The sequence below is a fragment of the Ornithorhynchus anatinus genome, chromosome 1 (genome assembly GCF_004115215.2).
Source record: "Ornithorhynchus anatinus isolate Pmale09 chromosome 1, mOrnAna1.pri.v4, whole genome shotgun sequence".
Lineage (NCBI taxonomy): Eukaryota > Metazoa > Chordata > Mammalia > Monotremata > Ornithorhynchidae > Ornithorhynchus > Ornithorhynchus anatinus.
Window position 1 is genome coordinate 131,233,323 of NC_041728.1, and position 19,684 is coordinate 131,253,006.

The window sequence follows — 19,684 nt, forward strand, 5'->3', positions numbered from 1 at the left end:
CCACACACATACGTAACCACTCCAGATGTCTGATGCTCTGGGCATGTCACTCCCCTCCTCAAAAATCTCCAGTGATTGTCTATCAACCTTTGTATCAAGGAAAAACTCCTCACTCTTGGCTTCAAAGCAGTCCATCGCCTCGCCCCGTCTTACCTCACCTCCCTTCTCTCCTTCTCCAGCCCAGCCCGTACACCCCGCTCCTCTGCCGCCGCTCACCTCCTCACTGGGCCTCGTTCTCGCCTGTCCCGCCATCGGCCCCTGGTCCACGTCCTACCTCTGGCCCGGAATGCCCTCCCTCCTCACATCCTCCAAACTAGCTCTCTTCCCCCTTCAGAGCCCTACTGAGAGCTCACCTCCTCCAGGAGGCCTTCCCAGACTGAGCCCCCCCTTTCCCTCTGCTCCTCCTCCCCTCCCCATCGCCCCGACTCCCTCTCTCTGCTCTACCCCCTTCCCCACCCCATAGCACTTGTGTATATTTGTACATACTATTCTATTTATTTTATTAATGATGCATATAGATCTATAATTCCCTTTATCTATTTTGATGCTATTGATGCCCGTCTACTTGTTTTGTTGTCTGTCTCCCCCCTCTAGACTGTCAGCCCATTGTTGGGTAGAGATTGTCTCTATTCGTTGACAATTGTACTTTCCAAGTGCTTAGTACAGTGCTCTGCACACAGTAAGCGCTCAATAAATATGATTGAATGAAGCCCCTTGTACAAGTTTCAGGTCCCACAACCCAGAGGGATGCTGAGCCAGGAGGACCCAGAGGCCCCCCCAAGTATGAGGAAGGGTAAGGCGTCTCTGCAAGGGGCGGGGATTTCCTGCCATTTTCCCCCTAGCAACAGGAGGACCGGTCATCTCGGAGCCCCCAGCGTCAGGGGGTCCGAGGGAAAGTAAGGGAGCAGAAGGACACCTCTTCCAGATAGGGTGGTTTATTATTATTATGGTACTTGTTAAGCGCTTACTCTTTATCAAGCACTGTTCTAGGCTCAGGTTGGACGCAGTCCCAGTCTCACAGGCTACGCAGGAGGGACAACAGATATTTAATCCCCATTTTATAGTTGAGGAAACTGAGGCATAGAGAAGTTAAGCCACTTGCCCAGGATCACACAGCAAGCAAGTGATGGACAGGGATTAGAATCCAGGTCCTCTGACTTGATAATAATAATGATAATTGTGATACTTGTACCAGACACTCTACTAAGCTCTGGGTACAAGCAAATCAGGTCAGAAACAGTCCCTGCCCCACGTGGGGCTCACTGTCCTTATCCCCATTTTACAGATGAGGTCACTGAGGCCCAGAGAAGTGAAGAGACTTGCTCAAATTCACACAGCAGACAAGCGACAGAGCCGGAATTAGAACCCATGACCTTCTGACTTCCAGGCCCGGGCTCTTTCCATTAGGCCACGCTGCTTCTCAGGCTACAGTGACTTCTGCGCTCTACCCTGTCAGGTGTCCTCCCAGTTACACGAGGGCCCCTTTTGGATTCAGCAGCCGTGCCGGGTCCTAGATTCCAAATCCCGTGTAAAGCCAGGGCAGATGGGGAGTCCCAACCGGACCGCTAGATAAGGCGCTTGTCTTCCTCCAAGTAGGAGAAGGGGTCTCCCGGGAAGGGCTGGAGCGGGGGCTGGTTGTAGGCCCCTTGTAGGAAGATCCAGGCCGCGCCCAACACCATTATGGGTGTCACCACGAAAAGGCAGAGCCGATCCGCTGTGCGGGCCACCCGGTTCCAGCTGTCCTTCTCCTGGGGGGAAGAAGAAGAGCAGGTGAAGAAGAACTGCGTGACCTTGGGCAAGTCACTTCATTTGAGAAGCAGCGTGGCACAGTAGATAGACCATGGGTCTGGGAGTTAAAAGGTCATGAGTTCTAATCCTGACTCCTCCACTTGCCTGCTGTGTGACCTTGGGCAAGTCATTTCACTTCTCTGGGCCTCAGTTACCTCATGTGTAAAATGGGGTTTGAGACTGTGAGCTCCATGTGGGACAGGGACTGTGTCCAGCCCGATTTGTTTGTATCCACCTCAGTGCTTAGTACAGTGTCTGGCACATAGTAAGCGCTTAACAGATACTGTAATTATTATTATTACTATTATTATTATTCTCTGTGCCTGTTTTCTCAACTGTAAAATGGGGATCGAGACCTAGAGCCCCATATGCAGCAAGGGACTGTGTCCAACCTGATGAGCTCGTATCTACCCGCTGTTTAGTACAGTGCCTGGTACATAGTAAGCACTTAACAAAAACCATAAGAAAAAAAAGGTAGTGTCTTCCCCAGCCTCCTGAAGATCTGCTCCCTGGGGCACAGGGAGGGCTCAGAAGCAAAGGCTGTTCCAAAGAGAGGTGCCATTGCAGCAATAATAATAGTAATATTTCATTCAATTCAATTGTATTTACTGAGCACTTACTGTGTGCAAAGCACTGTATTAAGCAATTACAAATTTGTTAAGCACTCACTATATGCCAAGTACTGTACTAAGCACTGGATTAGAAAAAGGATAATCAGGTCCCACATGGGGCTCCCAACCTAAGTAGGAGGGAGGACAGGCGTTGAATCCCCATTTTGCAGATGAGGGAACTGAGGCCCAGAAGAGTTAAGTGACTTGCCCAAGACCACACAGCAGACGAGTGGTGGAGCCAGGATCAGAACCTACATGGTCCGACTCCCAGGCCCGAACTCTTTCCAACAGGCCACGCTGTTTTCTGCTTCCCACGCTGCAGCAGGAGGGTTACGGAGAAGTGGACCCTCCCTTGGCGGGGCCCTAAATGGGGAGAAGTTGAGCGGACATTGCAGAGTGGGGAGAGGGTGGAAGTAAAGAGTAGCACCCCCTCCCCGTGACAAATGAGCGGCCCCCATCAACTCACCCCGGGGAGACCAGAGCAGCCCCGGCCTCAGGTCGTCATCCTCAGCCTGAACAACCCCAGGGAGTCTGGGACAGGTCCAGGTAAGGTGCAGGGTCTAGGCCGGGGGTCTGGGTCTGCTCCGGGACCCCATCTTTTTCCCCTCCGGGGACTAGGACCTCCAAGGCAGCCCATTCTCTGAGGTCCTGAAGCACTCTCTGAGGCACCAGTCAGGCCGGGCCTGTGCCTGTCTCCTGCCCTCACCTCATTGTAGTGGTTCTTGTCCCTCATGTGCATGACAATGAAGTTGGCTCCATCTAAGGCAGGCTTCATTTCACCGTACAGCTGCTGCTGGGCCTCCTCTGATCCCACCGGGAGATTACCTATCCGGGAAGGCGGGCAGAGTTGGCAGGGTCGGGAAGAGCTGCCTGACATTTGGACGGTCCGCCCGGCCTGTCCAGGTGGAACGTCTGGGAGCTTCTGAGCCCTGGAGGGCACCCCTAGGGCTGGGTTCGTGGCTGGGGCTGTGGTCTCGCCCAGAGTGGACCATTAAGGGTGAAGCCGGGGATCTGGGGACGACGCTACGTTGACGGCCCCGCTGCCCCTTCTGCCCTTGTTGCCAATGTTACCCGCTCTGCCATCTGCTCTGCCGCTGCTCCACCGCCCCCTCCCCGGGCATGGCCTCCTGAGGGCTGGAAAAGGTCAAAGAAATCACAGTTCTGCTGCATGGGAGAGCTCTGGCCTGAAGCTGAAGGTTGTTCCCACAAAGGAATGCCACCAGATGATAATAATAATAAAGATGATAATATTTGCTAAGTGCTTACTGTGTGTTAAGCACTGTACTAAGCTCTGGATAGATACAAGATACAGAGAAGCAAAGTGACTTGCCCAAGGTCACACAACAGACAAGTGGCAGAGCAGGGGTTAGGACCCAGGTCCTTCTAACTCCCAGGCCCATGCTCTATGCACTAGGCCATGCTGCTTCTCTCCTCTTATGGTTATAGTAATTGTTAAGCGCTTACCGTGTGTCAAGCACTAGGCCACTTTGGCCTCTTCCCCTCCAAATGGTTCCAGCACCTCTCTCTGGCACACTGGGCATCTTTATAGTTCCCCCTGGCACTCTGGGCATCCTCATACCTCTCCCTGGCACCCTGGGCATTCTCTCACCTCTCCCTGGCACCCCAGGCATCCTCGCACCTCTTCCTGGCACCCTGGGCTTCCTCGTACCTCTCCTTGGCAACCCGGGCATCCTCGCACCTCTCCCTGGCACCCTGGGCATCCTCACCCCCCTCCTGCCCCAGCAACCTACATGCGGGTGTGACGCGGCTGGTCAGCCCGTGCCTCTCTGACTGCTTTTCAAACATGAGGTCACTGCGGGACTTGAGCGTGAAGTACTCTTCGGCCTTGACGATGTAGCCCAGGGAGCTGGTCCGGCGCACCTGGGTCCCTCCAGGACTTTGCTCCTCCTCCGCTGGCTGGGACATGTGGAGCAGCCGGGGGAGGGTCTCCAGAAACAGCTGGGGTGGGGGGACGTCGGGTAGAGGTAAGTCACAGGTGGATACAGAGGCTTAGTGTGGGGCTCTGCAGTCAATGCATCAATTAATCGTATTTACTGAGCACTTACTATGTGCAGAGCACTGTTCTAAGTGCTCGGGAGAGCACAAAACAGCAGAATTAGCAGACACATTCCCTGCACACAGCAAGTGCTCAATAATCATACTAGTATTTGTTAAGAACATACTTAAGCCCTGGGGTAAATGCAAGATCATCAGGTCCCACCTAGGGCTCACAGTGTAAGTGGGAGGCAGAACAGTACTGACGATTCATTTTACAGATGAGGGCACTGAGGCACAAAGAAGATAACTGACTGGCTAAGGTCACGTAGCACGAAGGTGGCGGAGAGGGGATTAGAACCCAGGTTCTCCGACTCTCAGTCCCGTGTTCTTTCCAAGAGGCCAGGCTGCTTCTCGGTAAATAATAATGATAATAATGGTATTTATTAAATGCTTACTATGTGCCAAGCATTGTTCTAAGTGCTGGGGTAGATACAAGGTAATCAGGTTGTCCCACCTGGGGCTCATGGTCTTAATCCCCATTTTACAGATGAGGGAACTGAGGTGCAGAGAAGTTAAGTGACTTGCACAAAGTCACACAGCTGATTAGTGGCAGAGCCGGGATTAGAACCCTCGACCTGTGACTTCCAAGCCCGGACTCTTGTCATTAAACCATGAGAGGCCATGAGCTCACTGGGTCATCTCTCCTTTCTCCATCCATATCCATTTACTCTTCTCACTTTCCTTCTCTAGCTCTCTCTCTCCCCCTAACGCTCCCTCTCCTAACACTTCCCCTCAGCAATAATAATAATAATGGTGGTATTTATTAAGCTCTTACTATGTGCAAAGCACCGTTCTAAGCGCCGGGTGGGGGGAATACAAGGTGATCAGGTTGTCCCACGTGGGCTCCCAGTTTCAATCCTCATTTTACAGATGAGGTAACTGAGGCAAAGAGAAGTGAAGTGATTTGCCCAAAGTCACACAGCTGGGAAGCCGGGATTAGAACCCATGACCTCTGACTCCCATGCAATCCCCGCCCCCCCCCCCCAACGATTTCCCCCACCCCAACAGTCTCCCCCTCTCCCTGTCCCCACCTCTAACACTCCCCGGCCACCTCTTCTCACCCCACGTTCCCTCCCCACCTCACTCACCTTCTTGAGTCCCTCAGAGAGCACGTGAGTGCTGGGTGTCCGGAAGTGGATGTTCAGCACGATCACGCAGATGACCACGACCAAAGTCACCAGAACCATGCCGAAGAGAAGGAACCTGCCACAGTCACAGCTTTAACCCCGACCCCCTCTGCCCGCCAGGCCTCCAGAACAGCCTGGACCCGGGCAGAGACGGGCAGGGTTCGGGGAGGAGGAGGGGGAAGAGAAGAAGGCAGAGGAGGAGAAAGAAAACGCCATCTCACTTACTTGCCGATGAGGGGGATGGCGTGGGAGGTGGCAGGCAGGCGTTTGGAAATAAGCAACAGGAAGACAGACTGGGCCAGCAGCACCGAGATGGCCAGTGACGTTTTCTCACCGCCTATGAAGAAGCACAGCCTTAACTTCTGTCTGACCCCCGACCCCTCAGCCTCTCATAAATTCGTTGTGGGCAGGGAACGTGTCTGTTTATTGTCGCACTGTACTCTCTCAAGCACAGAAAGTGCTCGATAAATAGGATTGAATGAACGAATCTCTGGCTCGGGACTTGCCTTTTAGACCGTAAGCTCACAGGGGGCAGGGAACTGATCGACCAACTCTGTTGTATTCCCCCTCAGCTTTGAGTACAGAGCTCTGCATACGGTGAGGGCTCCATAAAAGCCACTGATTGATGAATGTCCTGGGAGCTTAGCTCTATAAACGACCCAAGTGTCTCCAGAGTTCCCCAGAGCTACTTTCCTCCTCCCCTAGGACACCCTGGAGGCAGCAGCTCTACGGTGAAGGGGAGCGGTTATGTCCTTTTGAGTCCTGGGGAGAATTGTAGGCCCTCCAGAAGTCTCTCAGAAGCCCCTCTCTGCTGGTCAGGGGAGGACCGTGGAGATCAATTCATCGATCCGTCAAAGTAGCGTGGCCTAACGGGCTTGAGAGTCAGAAGAACCTGAGTTCTAATGGTGACTCCGCCACTTGTCTGCTGTGTGACTTTGGGCAAGTCATTTCACTTCTCTGTGGCTCAGTTACCTCGTCTGTGAAACGGAGATTAATAATGATAATAGCATTTGTTAAGCACTTACTACGTTGCAAGTGCTGCTCTAGATACAAGATTATCAGGTTGGACACTGTCCCTGTCCCTCATGGGGCTCACATTCTTAATCCCCATTTTAGAGATGAGGCAACTGAGGCAGAGATAAGTGAAGTGACTTGCCCAAGATTACACAGTAGATAAGGGGCAGAGCCAGAATTAGAACTCACGTCCTTCTGACTTCCGGACTTCTCAGTGCTATTTCCACTAGGCCCTGATGCTTCTCAAGACTGTGAGCCCCATGTGGGACAGGGACTGTATCCTATTGGATTTTCTTGTACCCACCCCAGCGCTTAGTACAATCCCTGGAACATGATAAACATTTAACAAATATCACTATTATTATTCTTATTATCATTCTCCAAGAGACTTTCTCCATTTCCTCATTTGTCCTTCTCTCTCTCCCTTCTAGACTGCCTACTAACTTTACTGTTTCCCCCTGAGAAGCAGTGTGGCTTAGTGGAAAGAGCACGGGCTTGGGAGTCAGTAGATGTGGGTTCTAATCCTGACTCTGCCATTTGTCAGAGTTATTATTACCTCATCTGTAAAATGGGGATTAAGACTGTAAGCCCCACGTGGGACAATCTGATTATCATGCATCTACCCCTGTGCTTACAGCAGTGTTTGGCACATAGTAAGCACTTACCAAATGCCATCATCATTACTATTAATAAAAATAATGGAGCACTTACTATGTGCAGAGCACTATACTAAGCATTTGGGAGAGTACAATTCAATCGCATTTACTAAGCCCTTACCGCGTGCAGAGCGCTGTACTGAGCGCTGGGGAGAGTACAGTACAATCAGTCGGTATTTATCGAGAGCTTATTGTGTGCGCGGACCACTGTCCTAAGCAGTTGGAAGAGTACGATACAGAGTTGGTAGGTACGGCCCCTGCCCGCAACGAGCTTACAGTTTGGAGATGTCCTAAGGAGATATCAAGAGGATGTCTTGGGGGTCCTTGCAGGTGACTGGTGGCTAGGAGAGTTGCGGAGAGGGGTGAGGAAGGCCGGGGAAGGGGCGGGGTCCCTCACTGTCGGCGGGCAGGTAGAAGACGAGGTTGATCATGAAGGAGATGAGCACGCAGGGCACCAGGATGTTGATGACGTAGAAGAGCGGTTTGCGCCGGATGATGAGATAGAAGGTGATGTCTTGGTGGCCGGTGCTGTCCAGGGGGGCTCCAGGGTCAATGTTCTTCCGTGCCGGCCTGTGCACAATCTCCCACTCCCCATTTTCTAAGGGCAGCAAATAAGAGGTTGGGGACACAGCTGGAATAGCGAGAGGGCAGGTTCGGAACAGGGGACAGGACCACGGAGATGGTGAAGCAGGGGTGGTGGGGGTTGGGGAGGAGGTCCTGTTTGGAGGCCTAGGAATAGTGGTGGACATTACCAGTAAAACCTTCCGGGTCAATGATGATCCACTCCACAGGATAGAAGCGATTAGTCTCTTTGTCCTCCTCCTGCTTCAGGTGCAACGTGATCTCCTTGGCTGTGTACATCAGAGAGCTGCAGAGTTCAGGTAGGCAAGGAAGTGAGCTTCAAGCTCATCAACTTTAGCCATGCTGAGCTGGACTCTTTTTTTTAATGGCATGGTTAAGGGCTTACTATGTGTCAAATGCTGTTCTAAGCACTGGAGTAGGTTCGAGGTAGTCTGGACAAAGTCCCAGTCCCACTTGGGGATCACGGTCGAAGTAGGAGGGAGAACAGGAGTACTGAGGCACACGGGCAAATGTGAAGTGACTTGCCCAAGGTCATACAAGAAGTAATTGTCAAAGGCAGGATTAGAACCCAGGTCCTCTGACACCCCGGCCCATCCAGCCCTGACCTCTCTCCCTCTCTGCAGTCTCACATTTCCTCTTGCCTTCGAGACATCTTTACTTGGATGTCCTCCATATCCCGGCTAGACTACCGTGTCGGCCTTCTCTCTGACCTCCCTTCCTCCTCTCTCGCCCCGCTCCGGTCTATTCTTCACTCCGCTGCCCGGCTCATCTTCCCGCAGAGACGATCTGGGCCTGTCACTCCCCTTCTTAAACAACTCCAGTGGTTGCCTATCTACCTCCGCTCCAAACAGAAACTCCTCACTCTAGGCTTCGAGGCTCTCCATCCCCTTGCCCCTTCCTACCTCTCCTCCCTTCTCTCTTTCTCCCGCCCACCCCGCACGCTCCGCTCCTCCGCCGCCCGCCTCCTCACCGTCCCTCGGTCTCGCCCATCCCGCCGTCGACCCCCGGGTCGCGTCCTCCCGCGGTCCCGGAACGCCCTCCCTCCTCACCTCCGCCAAACCGATTCTCTTTCTCTCTTCAAAACCCTACTTAAAACTCACCTCCTCCAAGAGGCCTTCCCAGACTGAGCTCCTCGTCCCCCTCTACTCCCTCTGCCATCCCCCCTTTACCTCTCCGCAGCTAAAGCCTCATTTTCCCCTTTTCCCTCTGCTCCTCCACCTCTCCCTTCCCATCCCCACAGCACCGTACTCGTCCGCTCAACTGTCTATATTTTCGTTACCCTATTTATTTTGTTAATGAATTGTACATCGCCTCGATTCTATTTAGTTGCCATTGTTTTTACGAGATGTTCTTCCCCTCGACTCTATTTATCGCCATCGTGCTCGTCTGTCCGTCTCCCCCGATGAGACCGTAAGCCCGTCAAACGGCAGGGACCGTCTCTATCTGTTGCCGACTTGTTCATCCCAAGCGCTTAGTACAGTGCTCTGCACATAGTAAGCGCTCAATAAATACTATTGAATGAATGAATGAATGAATGAACCTCGAGTTTAACACATCCAAAACAGAACTTCTTATCTTCCCACCCAAACCCTGTCCTCCCCTCTGACTTTCCCATAACTGTAGATGGCGCCACCATCCTTCCTGTCTCACAGCGTGGCTCAGTGGAAAGAGCACGGGCTTGGGAGTCAGAGGTCATGAGTTCGAATCCCAGGTCTGCCACTTGTCAGCTGTGTGACTGTGGGCAAGTCACTTAACTTTTCTGTGCCTCAGTTACCTCATGAAGACTGTGAGCCTCACGTGGGACAACCTGAACACCCTGTATCTACCCCAGCACTTAGAACAGTGCTCTGCACATAGTAAGCGCTTAACAAATACCAACAAGCCTGTAACCTTCGCATTATCCTCGACTCCTCTCTCTCATTCAAACCACACGTTTATTCCATCACTAAATCCTGTCGATTCAACCTTCACAACGTTGCTAAAATCCATCCTTTCCTCTCTATCCAAACTGCTACTCCACTGATACAATCACTCATCCTATGCTTCCTGTATTACTGCATCATCCTCCTTGCTGTCCTGCCAGACTTCTGTCTCTCCCCACTCCAGTCTATACTTCACTCTGCTGCCCGGATCGTTTTTCTTCAAAAATGTTCAGGGCATGTCTTCCCACTCCTCAAAAACCTCCAGTGGTTGCCCATCCACCTCCACCTCAAACAAAAACTCCTCACCATTGGCTTTAGAGCAGTCCATCAACTCCCCCCCGGCCTCACCTCGCTACTCTCCTACTACAACCCAGCCCGCACACTTCGTTCCTCTAATGCCAACCTTCTCGCTGTGCCTCAATCTTGTATCTATCTCACCACCGACCCCTCGCCCATATCCTACCTCTGGCCTGGAAACCCTCCCTCCTCATATCCGACAGACAATGACTCTCCCCCTTCAAAGCCTTAGTGAAAGCTCATCTCCTCTTATTCCCTTCTGCATCGCCCTGACTTGCTCCCTTTGTACATATCCATAATTTATTTATTTATATTAATGCCTGTCTCCCTGCTCTAGGCTGTAAGCTCGTTGTGGGCTGGGAATGTGTCTGTTTATTGTAGTATTGTATTCTCCCAAGTGCTTAATGTAGTGCTTTGCACACAGGAAGCGCTCAATAAATATGATTGAATGAATGGTTTTCTGGGTCGGGGAGCCAGAGTTAGGAGCCTTCGCTGCAGGAGGTCTTGAGCTCCTCTGACTCTTCTCCTGCCCCAGGCTGTTTCCAATCATTTTACTGAGCACTTACTGTGAGCAGAGCACTCTACTAAGCGCGTGGGAGATAGCAGCGTGGCCTAGTGGATAGAGTACAGCCCAGGAGTAGAAGGACCTAGGTTCTAATCCCGGCTCTGCCACTTCTCCGCTGTGTGACCTCGGGCAAGTCACTTTATTCTCCGTGCCTCAGTTACCTCAACTGTAAAATGGGGATTAAGACTGTGAGCCCCACGTGGGACAGGGACTGTGTCCAACCCGATTTGCTTGTATCCACTCCAGTGTTTAGTCCACTGCTTGGGACATAGTAAGCAATTAACAAATACCAGAAGTATTATTATTATCATTATTAGGTAGTAGACACAGTCCCTGCCCACTACGAGCCCACAGTCTAGAGGGGAAGACAGGCATTAATATATATATAAATTATATTTTCTCCTTCCGCTTCAAGTAGGAAGGGCAGGTAGAGGTCAGAGTGTGGAACTGAGGGAAGAGGCCGGGGCTCGGAAGGGACGAGAGAATGCCTGAACCGACCTGAACTTGAGGGAGCAGTTCTGCCAGTCAAAGGGGAAGTAGGTGACGCTGATGGGACAGGATGAGCGGAAGATGGCAGGCGGTAGCCAGTACACGTAGCCGTTTGGGTAGACCAGGACGTTGCATGCGTAGGAGATCTGGAAGGAACCGTCATTGCTATGGGAGAGTTGGAGAGCGGGAGCCGATGAGAGAGGGAAGGAGGAGCAGGAGGGACAGGGGATTTGGCTGCGGGGAAGGGGCGGGAGGAATAAAAGGAGAGCAGAGTTGGAGGCTGGGAAGGTGAAGTGATGGGGGAGTTGGGGGTGTGGGAAGGAATGGGAAAGAGTGGCAGGGGTGGGGAGGCAGAACCAACGCTCACTTGTTCTCCAGCACAATCTCGGGGAGCCACAGCATGTCAGGAGGCAGGCGCAGAATGCCGATGTCCCCAAACTCGGACATGTTCCACTCGAGCCGGCTGTCCGTCCAGCCCTGCGGGGTCCGTGGGTGGGTCAGTCCCAGGCCCCGGGGAACCTCCGCTTCCTCCCCGCTCACGGGAGGGGACAAGCTAGAAGCTAGAGACGGGACGTGCTTGGAGGTCGGGGGCTGCGGGCGTCAGGAGAGGGGAGTGAGAAACCTCGGTTCTTCCCTCAGAGCAAGGGGGGTGGGATCCCCAAATAGCAGGGACCCGGAATCTCCCCACCCACTAGACTCAAAACGGCAGAGCTTCCTTACATGCTCGATCCATACGTTGGTGGTGAGGGTCTCGTCGACTTCTTTCTGCAATAAGAGTGATAATAACAATAATAATAATGGTACTTGTTAAGTGCTTACCATGTGCCAAGCACTGGTCTAAGCACTGGGGTGGATACAAGTCAATCAAATTGGAAACAGTCCCTATCCCCCATGGAGCTCACACTCTTAATCCCCATTTTACAGAGGAGGGAACTGAGGCCCAGAGAAGTGAAGTGACCTGCCCAAGGTCACGCAGCAGAGATGTGGCAGGGCCGGGATTTGAACCCAGGTCCTTTTGACTCCCAGGCCCGTGTTCTGACCACTATGCCATACTGATTCTCTGGAGGCCTGAATCGGGCAGGGGTCAGGGGAAGGGGCGGTGTACTTGTTGAGATCCAAGATAAAGGGATGCCAGACCCTTGGAGACGTGGAGGAGCAAACTTCTGCTCACCCAGGTGAAGCCCGTGCGGGCTAGCAATCAGCCAATCAAACTGTCCTTACTGTGTGCAGAGCACCGTATTAAGCGCTTGGGAGAGTTCAGTACTATCGAGTTGGGAGATACAATCCCCGCTCTCAGGGAGGCTAGCACAACTTGAGATTTCAGGAACCGGAGGTCTCAGGCAGGAGGACCACAATTTGGGAAGGATTTCACCATAATTTAGGATTAAATGAAAAACACGCTTAGCATCCTCCCATTAGAGTCTTCTTTGTGAAACAACTCAAAGAAGCACATTTTGGAATGGAACTACAGCTCATTCCTCTCTGCTCCCAGCCTCCGTTGCTGATAACGCCCCATCCCCTTCTGCTCCCGGCCTCCATTGCTGATCCAGCCCTTCTGCTCTCAGCCTCCACTGCTGATCCAGCTAGACTGTGAACTCGCTGTGGGCAGGGAATGTCACCTTTTATTGTTGTGCTGTACTTGCCCATGTTCTGCACACAGTAAGCGCTTAGTAAATACGAACGACTGATTCCCTTTCTGCTCTCAGCCTCCATTGCTCACCCAACTCCTTCCCCTCCCAGCTTCTATTTCTGACCCAACTCCAGGCCATTTTCTGTATCCTCCTCCACCCTCGGCGCCCTCTTCTTCTTACTTCCTCTGTCCCTCTCCCTTCTCACCTCCCTTAATCTCGTTGTTTCTGCTGGCTTCCTCTCCCTGCCTGCAATCCTTTGCCTCTCTCCAGTCCCTCTTTCACATCACTGTGTCCTGCTGACCTTCCTCAGCCCCCAAAACCTGAGCTTAACTTCTGGTGGGGGTGGGGAGAATCCTGGATTCTCACCAGCGAGATGAGGTTGGACAGAGTCAGGGCCAAGTTGATATCAACGCTGTCCCCTTTGTTGTTCACGGGCCGTAGCTTCTTATTGTAGCCGTTCTCCTCAAACAAGTAATGGATCAGTCGCTTCTCCTGGTTCGTGGCCCAGCCGCCTGGGATAGGGAGAGGAAAGGGACATCCAAGGATCTGGAAATTGGTGACCGTTTCCTGGGGTGGAGGGTGATTGGGGGTGGAGAGAAGGGAAACAACTTTGGACCTGGGTTTAGCCGAAGGGCTGGGTGTGGTGGGGAGAATCTGAGCTCTCTGAGGGATAGAGATAATAATTAATAATAATCATGGTATTTGTTAAGCACTTACTACGATCCGGGCACTGTACTAACGGTGTCTAATTTTCCAACTGTGTATTTTTCACCAGTGCTTAGTACAGTACTCTGCACCCCGTAAGCACCTAATAAATACGAGGCTGGCAGCTTTGTGCCACTCAAGGGTGAGATCTGGGAGGCAAGATGTGCTTGCCCGGGGGTACTGGATGCCTTATGGAGCCAACTCAGGGAAGGGGGGCGGGGGAGGTGGAAGTGGGCAGGGGTGTATGGAGGGGACTACCCTGCTTTAGTCCTGACTCACTACTCTGATGCTGGGGGGTGGGGGTCCTAAGCAGTGGCATGATGGCTGTGGCCAGGGACAATGATTGATGTGGGGGGGATGGGTATCTGTGGGCAGCAGTGAGAGGGAATGATATCTGGGGCAGGAAGTGGGTGGAGGGACGTCTCAGGGTGGGGGTGGGGAAGAGGGCAGGGTTTGGGATTGGGGGATTGAGGCCACAGAGGGGTTTGTGGGGGGAGCACAGGGTCATTCTTTCCTTACCTGTGACAAACAGAACCTCCAGCAGCACCAGCACCAACCCTTCCATCCTGCCCCAGCCCCCGTCCGGCGTCCTATGCCTGGTCCTTCCAGCCGGGACAAGTTCTCGGGGACTGGTCATGGGAGGAGAGGAGGGTGGGGAGACAACTCGGCGGAAATGCAACAGGACACCTCCCCCCCCCCCCGGCCTGGGGAGGAGAAAGAAAACGAGCAGGTGGGGGCTGGGTGGATGGGGAGGGCATGGGTCCGGGCTAGAGCAGGAGGCCTGGAAGGGCTGCGGTTTTGCAGACAGAAGTATTGGGGGCTGCGTGGAATGTGAGGAGACAGGTGGGGAGCTGGGTCCGGGGTTGGTTAGAGGGGAGTAGAGAAAATGGGCACGTCCGACCTCCGATAATCACAGGCAACCTGGCCCTGGTGCCCTCAGCCTCAGCTGGTGCCTTCACTCAGCCTCTGGCCGACAGCTGCATCCGCTGGGACTAGGAGGGAAAAGAGTGGGGGGAGGGAAGACCCTCTCCCCAGCTTTAACCCCTTCCCTGATCATGCCTGATTGTCCACACTTTATTATTATTATTTCATCTTTTACCCGATCATTCCTGATTGTCCACACTTTATTATTATTCATTCATTCATTCATTCAATAGTATTTATTGAGCGCTTACTAGGTGCAGAGCACTGTACTAAGCGCTTGGAATGAACAAGTAGGCAACAGATAGAGACGGTCCCTGCCGTTTGACGGGCTTACACTCTAATCGGGGGAGACGGACAGACGAGAACGATGGCGATAAATAGAGTCGAGGGGAAGAACATCTCGTAAAAACCGATGGCGACTGAATAGAATCGAGGCGATGCACAATTCATTAACAAAATAAATAGGGTAACGGAAATATAGACAGTCGAGCGGACGAGTACAGTGCCGAGGGGAGGGGAAGGGAGAGGGGGAGGAGCAGAGGGAAAGGGGGAAAAGGGTTTAGCTGCGGAGAGGTGAAGGGGGGGTGGTAGACGGAGTAGAGGGAGAAGAGGAGCTCAGTCTGGGAAGGCCTCTCGGAGGAGGTGAGTTTTAAGTAGGGTTTCGAAGAGGGGAAGAGAATCAGTTTGGCGGAGGTGAGGAGGGAGGGCGTTCCGGGACCGCGGGAGGACGCGGCCCGGGGGTCGACGGCGGGACGGGCGAGACCGGGGGACGGCGAGGAGGTGGGCGGCGGAGGAGCGGAGCGTGCGGGGTGGGCGGTGGAAAGAGAGAAGGGAGGAGAGGTAGGAAGGGGCAAGGGGATGGAGAGCCTCGAAGCCTAGAGGGAGGAGTTTCTGTTTGGAGCGGAGGTCGAAAGGCAACCCCTGGAGTTGTTTAAGAAGGGGAGTGACAGGCCCAGATCGTCTCTGCGGGAAGATGAGCCGGGCGGCGGAGTGAAGAATAGACCGGAGCGGGGCGAGAGAGGAGGAAGGGAGGTCAGAGAGAAGGCCGACGCGGTAGTCTAGCCGGGATATAACGAGAGCCCGTAGCGGTAAGGTAGCCGTTTGGGTGGAGAGGAAAGGGCGGATCTTGGCGATATTATTATTTCACCCTTTTCCCCATCACGCCTGATTGTCCTCATTCTATTATTATTGTTGCTGTTGTTGTTGTTGTTCTTCTTCTTATTAAATATAATAATAATGATAATAGCAGCATTTTTTAAGTGGTCACTTTTTGCCAAGCACTGGGCTAAGTGCTGGAGTAACTACAAGACAATCAGACCAGACACAGTCCATGTCCCACAGGGGGCTCTCAGTCTAAGCGGGACCGGGGACAGTTCTCCATTTCACAGTTGAGGAAACTGAGGCTCAGCAAAGTGAAGTGACTTAGCCAAGGTCACACAGTGGGCAAGTGGCTGAAACAGGATTCAAACCCAGATCTCCTGGCGCTCAGGCCTGTGCTCTTGCTCACCTAGTTGAGCCCTAGTTCGGTGCCTTCTCCTGGGAGCTTGGGTGCCCAATCCTCCCCTCATAAGTATTCAACTTGATGCCCGGTCCATGCCCAGCTCCCGGTTTACCCTGTGCCCAAACAAACTTCGGAGCCGAGACTGAGGAGGTCACAGTGTTTATTTAGGAAATCCTCACAGATTGAAAACACGAAATATAAACCCAACTTTGCCAATAAATACTCTCTCCCAGCAGGTGCCCTCCGAGCTCACGGACAAAAGTTCCTGTTCTGAGGGGGCAGGCCAGGAACCCAAGAAATGGGGGGAAGACTGCGGTACCGGGGGGCGGTTACCGGTCAGGCTGGTACCCACTCTGAGGCCTCAGCATCAGCCCAAGATGGAGCAGCAGAATGGTTTGTCAGTCAGTAAGTCGGTTGTATTTATTGAGTGCTTACTGTGCGCAGAGCGCTGTATTAAGCACTTGGGAGAGTACACTAAAACAGACATATTCCCTATCCACACTGAGCTTATAGGTTAAAAAGCATCATGGGCACCCAGGATCAGCCTCCTACTTCCTTGCCAGTAGCCGCCACTCTGCCCAGTTGCCCCTCTGCCTCGTTCGAGCTGGGCCCAGTTTCCTTCCCAGCATCAGAAGGGAATCCGGCTCGGGATGTCCCTTGTCCTTCCGGCGGAGCGTCCCCGAGGCCCCGCAAGACTTGGGCCAGGAGGCCGGGAAGGCTGCGGGTGAAGGCCGTGGGTTCGAGTCCCACCAACCCCAGAAAGACCATCGTCCGGCTCCCCACGGCCACCCGCACCCGGGCCCGGAACAACCCCGCCGGGGTCTTGGAGCCCAGGTCCACCAGGATCTGTGAGTGGGGGCGAGAAGGAGGAGCGGGTCAGGAGGCCTCTTTATTTCCCTGTCCAACCTCCCCAGTCCCCGGTCTGCTGTTGCTCCCTCAGCCTTCTCTTCCCGCACCCTCCGGTGACCAGCTCAGGAAACATCACTGGGCTGGACGGTGGCCATCTCTTCTTCCATTCTTGCCAGGAGGGGCACACACCCTCTGCCCTCTACCCTCGCTCACTGTCTCCGCAACTCTTAGCAGCCAGCTCCAAGCCCGCGCCCAGGAGAGGCCCTCGAAATGGAGGGAAACCCCAGGGACTTGGAACGGAGGTTGGACCAGAGGTCCAGGGCATTAGTGGGCTAGGGACCCACCTCTTGGAAGTCCATGGTCAGTTGATTAGTAGGTACCTTCAGGATCCAAGCTTGGGCATCTTCCAGGGCAGCCAGCTGCTTCTGGGCAGCATCCAGCCCCGGACAGCCTGGAAGCAGGAGGGCAGTGGAGACCTCATCCCTGACTCCTGCTGACAACCCCAAAATGACCCTTTTTTGAATGTTGAGATCAGTGGTCCCTGAGATGGGTGGGAATTTAGCACAAGGTAGCAGCCTGGCATAGTGGAAAGAGCACATGCCTGTGAGTTAGGTCATGGGTTCTAATCCTGACTCCGCCACTTGTCTGCTGTGTGACCCTGGGCAAGTTACTCCACAATTTATTTTTTTTAGGGGATTTCCATTTCTTCCCAACTATCACCTACTTCCTCCTTTAATAAGTAGTAATAACAGTAACAGTAATAATTGTGGTATTTGTTAAGTGCTTGCTATGTGCCCAACTGTGTACTAAGCACTGGGATAGATGCAAAATACTCAGGTCAGACACAATCTCTCTTCCATATGGGGCTCAGAGTTCAAGTAGGAGGGAGAACAGGTGTTGAATCCCCATTTTATAGATAAGGAAACTGAGTCACAGAATAGTTAAGTGACTTGCCCGAGGTCACACAACAGGCAAATGGCAGGGCTGGGATTAGAACTCAGGCTGCCATTTCCACTTCCCGCCTTCCATCCCCACTCACCTCTTCCCAAAGCGGCTGGGGTCTCGTCTTTAGGTCACCCCCTTCCTAACTCCCCTCTGCCCGCCCGCCCAGTCCAAGACACCTTTCCCCTCCTTGAGCACCTTCCGTTCCAGTCTGAAGCTCCTGATTGTCTTGGAGCAGAGACCCTCCAGGACTCCTGGCACCTGGAGGGGAGAGGGAGCAGTGGGTGAGGGGGTGGCTTCAAGATGGTGGGGAAGAGAGGCAGGAAGTGGGGTCAGCAAGAGGGAAAGGCAAACCTGGAGAACTTTTGTGAAGGTGTGTGCTGGGTGAAGCACTTCTGAACATACAGTCATAATTCATTTATTTATATTAATGTCTGTCTCCCCCTCTTGACCGTAAGTTCATGAGGGCAGGGAATGTGTCTTGTCTTATGCTGTCGAGTCGTTTCCGACCCATAGCGACGCCCCGGGCACTGACGACCATCCCCTTCTCCTCTACATGGTACCCGACCTTGGCTTCACGGACTCCGTCCTCTCCTGGTTCTCCTCTTATCTCTCTGGCCGTTTATTCTTGGTCTCCTTTGAGGGCTCCTCCTCCCCCTCCCATCCTCTAACTGTTGGGGTTCCTCAAGGGTCAGTTCTTGGCCCTCTTCTGTTCTCCTTCTATACTCACTCCCTCGGTGAACTCATTCGCTCCCACGGCTTCAACTATCATCTCTATGCAGATGACACCAAATCTACATCTCCTCCCCTGTTCTCTCTCCCTCCCTCCAGGCTCGTATCTCCTCCTGCCTCCAGGACGTCTCCACCTGGATGTCCGCCCGTCACCTAAAACTCAACATGTCCGAGACCGAGCTCCTTATCTTCCCTCCCAAACCCTGGCCTCTCCCTGACTTCCCCGTCACTGCGGATGGCATGACCATCCTTCCCGTCTCACAGGCCCGCAACCTCGGTGTCATCCTTGACTCTGCTCTCTCATTCACCCCAAGCATCCAATCCGTCACCAACACCTGCTGGTCTCACCTTCACACCATCACCTAGATCCACCCTTTCCTCTCCATCCAAACTGCTACCTTGCTGCTACAATCTCTCATAATATCTCGACTGGATTATTGCATCAGCCTCCTCTCTGATCTCCCTTCCTCCTGTCTCTCCCCGCTCCAGTCTATACGTCACTCTGCTGCCTGGTTTATCTTTCTACAGAAATGCTGTGGGCATGTCACTCCCCTCCTCAAAACCCTCCAGTGGCTGCCTATCAACCTTGGCATGAAGCAAAAACTCCTCACTCGGCTTCAAAGCTGTCCATCCCCTTGCCCTCTCCTACCTCACCTCCCTTCCCTCCTTCTCCAGCCCAGTCCATACACTCCGCTCCTCTGCCACGGCTCACCTCCTCACTAGGCTTCGTTCTTGCCTGTCCCGCCGTTGACCCCTGGCCCACGTCTTACCTCTGACCTGGAATGCCTTCCCTCCTCACATCTGCCAAACTAACTCTCTTCCCCTCTTCAAAGCCCTAATGAGAGCTCACCTCCTCCAGGAGACTTTCCCAGATTGAGCCCTCCTTTCCCCTCCTCCCCTCCCTATCTTCCCTACTCCCTCCCTCTGCTCTACCCCCTTCCCCTTCCCACAGCACTTGTGTATAGTTGTATATATTATTTATTACTCTATTTTATTAATGAAGTGTATATATCTATGATTCTGTTTATCTATTTTGATGGTATCGATGCCTGATTACTTATTTTGTTTTGTTGTCTGTCTCCCCCTTTGAGACTGTGAGCCCGTTGTTGGGCAGGGATTGTCTCTGAGTCGAACTGTACATTCCAAGCATTTAGATTAGTGCTCTGCACACAGTAAGTGCTCAATAAATACAAATGAATGAATGAATGAATCTCTCCCAGAACAACCCCACCTCCGTCTGCCATCATTCCCGTAGCGGATCGAAAGAGTTTTCTTGGTAAAAATATGGAAG

At 53.0% G+C, this 19,684-nt stretch overlaps 1 protein-coding gene across 1 annotated transcript; it reads right to left on the minus strand.

Moving 5' to 3' along the window:
* Window positions 1-1,404: 1,404 nt before the first annotated feature.
* On the minus strand, window positions 1,405-17,078 carry CHRND (cholinergic receptor nicotinic delta subunit). Its single transcript, XM_039914287.1, has 13 exons — window positions 17,064-17,078; window positions 16,567-16,716; window positions 13,107-13,307; window positions 11,830-11,874; window positions 11,477-11,586; window positions 11,119-11,274; window positions 8,007-8,122; window positions 7,652-7,852; window positions 5,810-5,921; window positions 5,546-5,660; window positions 4,151-4,358; window positions 3,106-3,224; window positions 1,405-1,748 (listed from the first exon to the last, which is right to left on the minus strand). The coding sequence occupies exons 1-13, from the start codon at window positions 17,076-17,078 to the stop codon at window positions 1,566-1,568; spliced, it is 1,731 nt and encodes a 576-aa protein (XP_039770221.1). The 3' UTR covers window positions 1,405-1,565.
* Window positions 17,079-19,684: the final 2,606 nt, after the last annotated feature.

What these genes read in the sequence shown, in the direction of transcription:
- CHRND (XM_039914287.1), bottom strand. An exon ending in AACTGCTCCCTCAAGTTCAG is followed by an intron (nt 8,123 to 11,118) that starts GTCGGTTCAGGC and finishes TGAACTCTGCAG; the next exon opens with CTCTCTGATGTACACAGCCA. An exon ending in ACAAGAACCACTACAATGAG is followed by an intron (nt 1,749 to 3,105) that starts GTGAGGGCAGGA and finishes TCTTCCCCCCAG; the next exon opens with GAGAAGGACAGCTGGAACCG.